The 2,273-nt window shown below is 65.4% G+C and overlaps 3 protein-coding genes across 3 annotated transcripts in view; all 3 read right to left on the reverse strand.

The window, feature by feature from the left end:
- Nucleotides 1-138: 138 nt before the first annotated feature.
- On the reverse strand, nt 139-543 carry Tco025E_08518 (putative protein kinase; the record flags this gene model as incomplete). The annotated part of the gene is made up of 1 exon (XM_029375365.1): nt 139-543. One exon carries the CDS (start codon nt 541-543, stop codon nt 139-141), a length of 405 nt encoding a protein of 134 aa, XP_029224528.1.
- Nucleotides 544-971: 428 nt separating this feature from the next.
- Nucleotides 972-1,655, reverse strand: Tco025E_08519 (protein kinase; the record flags this gene model as incomplete). The annotated part of the gene is made up of 1 exon (XM_029375366.1): nt 972-1,655. One exon carries the CDS (start codon nt 1,653-1,655, stop codon nt 972-974), a length of 684 nt encoding a protein of 227 aa, XP_029224529.1.
- Nucleotides 1,656-2,255: 600 nt separating this feature from the next.
- The window catches only part of Tco025E_08520 (protein kinase), a gene marked incomplete at both ends in the record, with an annotated part of 1,182 nt that continues 1,164 nt past the window's right edge, over nt 2,256-2,273 (reverse strand). Inside the window, one exon of the mRNA XM_029375367.1 lies at nt 2,256-2,273. This exon is cut by the window's right edge and continues 1,164 nt beyond it. Coding sequence (XP_029224530.1) covers nt 2,256-2,273 — 18 coding nt within the window.

Genomic DNA, 2,273 nt, shown 5'->3' on the forward strand with positions numbered 1-2,273 from the left:
GCGCAGCCTCCACCTCGGCGCGCGACAGGCGGGCAGCCGCATCCGTCAGCGGACACACCTTCAGCACCGCGAGCGTCCCGGTGGCGGAGATGCCCATGTACACGGGAGTGACGTCAGCGGCGCCCTCCTCCACCGGACTCAAGGCGCGCTTCCAGACGCCCCCCAGGTGGTCCGTGAAGTGACGCGGCAGGCACCCGGCGGCCGCCTCCAAACTGGCCATTTCGCTTCCTGGCGCAGCCACCGCCACGTCGCCACGGAAAGAGCCCCGCAAACTGGTGTATCGCTGCTGACGGTGCCCCTGCCGGTGGCACTAGAGACGGCGTCGCTGGACGCCACGTCGTCAGGCTCGCCGCTCGCCGGGCGCGGCCGCCGCGCGAACGGTGCCGAGTCGTCCCGCGCCACACGCGCCACGCACTCGCCCTTGAGACGCTCGGCCTGCGACGACCTGCACAGCGGCGGCTCCTCCGCAAGGGCGGACTGCTCCACGGCTCTCGCCTTGTCCCACCACCGCAGCGCCGAGCCGTACTCGCCGCGCTCCATCATTTCGTACGCCTCGCTGTAGCAGTGCTCGTAGTCCTGCCACGCCGTTGTGCCCGCGGCGCCGTCGATCACCTCGTGCAGCTTCACGCACGTCGCGGCCGCGTCGTCGAGGTACGCCGTCTCGAAGGGCAAGAGCCGGTAGCGCCCACGCACAAGCAGCGCAGTCTCCTCCGTGACGGCGGCCACAACGCCCGCGTACGGCAGGAACGCACCGAGCCGGCAGTGCAGGTAGCGGCAGAGCAGCACAAAGTGGCTGCGGCCGCCCCCACTAACGACGCCGCTGAGAAACACGCCGGACTCCACCACCACGCGGTACAGGCCGGCGAGTTCCGCACACGCCGTCAACTCCGCGCGCAGACGCCGAGCAAACTCCACCGCGTCCGAGGCCTCGGCCGAGAACTCCTTCCCCCCCGACTGCACGCCGAAGCTGATCACGCAGAAGTCGGGGCGCTGCACTTCGAAGCACCCGCCACAGTCCGTGGTCGATCCCCCACAACCGCCTGCATCATCAGCTCCACAACGGCGTTCGTGGGGTTGCGGACTGTGCGGGGCGTGTAGTACACGTAGGCGACGCTGCACGCCACGTGCCTCATTTCGTCACCTGCCGACTCACCCAGGATGCCGCCACCAAATTCGGACTCGCTTCGCAGTGCGGCGCGGCGGCCAGCAGCTGCGAACTTCGCATTGAAACGGTCCGGCATGTAAGACCGGATCTCGTCGAGGCGGCAACGCAGCGTGTTACACACGCCCTCCAGCTCCTGCACCTCGCTGAGCACGACGCGGCGGCGACTCCTAACACCCACCGGCGCACCACTCAGCGCAAGCTTCAGTTCCGCCTGCGTGGCGCGGAGCGGGCGCAGCAGGCAGCACTCCACAAACGCAACGCAGGCCACCGCCACCAGCAGCAGCACAACAATACCCGCCGCGATCGAAACGCCTTGGTACACAAGCACGGGGCCCAAGTAGTAGCTGCGCGTGGTGACCACCACAAGAAGGAACCCCACGCCACGTTTCAGTGGCAATGTTCTTCGCACTGACGCGTCCGTCGAAGCCGCCGTACAGAAAGGAGGCGCTCTGATCGCGTCCACTGGCGATGACTTCGTGAAGGTCCACATGCTTGAGTGCCTCGCGCATTATTGGGTCCTCCACTTCGTCAACGTGCATAAAGTCAACCGGCGCGCCTGTTACCACCGCCCACCATGCGTTGGTGACGTTGGAAAGCGGTTGGCCCCAGTTGTTCGCAACAACTAGAAGCTGCTTCGCCGTGGCATTGGGGTCCACCAGCATCACGCGTATGCCGCTTTCAGCCGCGGTGTACCACTGAATGCTCGTGAGGTCATCCGTGAACATCGTTGCGTACATGTAGCCAACGCCGGTGCTGCCGTCGTCATACACCTCGAAGAATGGGTAGACAAACTCAACATACGTCGGCGGGCGGCGCGGCTTCACCCAGTACTCCTCTGGAAGCATCTGCCCACCTTTTTGCACCGTATCGTTCCATACCTTGAGCACCGTCCCGAAGCGCTGACTCGCAGTGAAGTCATCGATGCTCATGGGGGGCTCCAACTTTCCCAGGGGCTCCAGCGGGCTGGTGTACTCCAGTGTCAGGGGGTCAATGTGGTAGAAGCCGTCAATGGCACCATTCTGACTCACGGTGCCAACAAAGCTACCGGGGCGTGAGCGAGAAGTAATGCATACGGCGGCCTGTTGCCTCGTCAGTGAAACGGCGCCCA

Source organism: Trypanosoma conorhini (assembly GCF_003719485.1).
Source record: "Trypanosoma conorhini strain 025E chromosome Unknown Tco_14.4_contig_00802, whole genome shotgun sequence".
NCBI lineage: Eukaryota > Euglenozoa > Kinetoplastea > Trypanosomatida > Trypanosomatidae > Trypanosoma > Trypanosoma conorhini.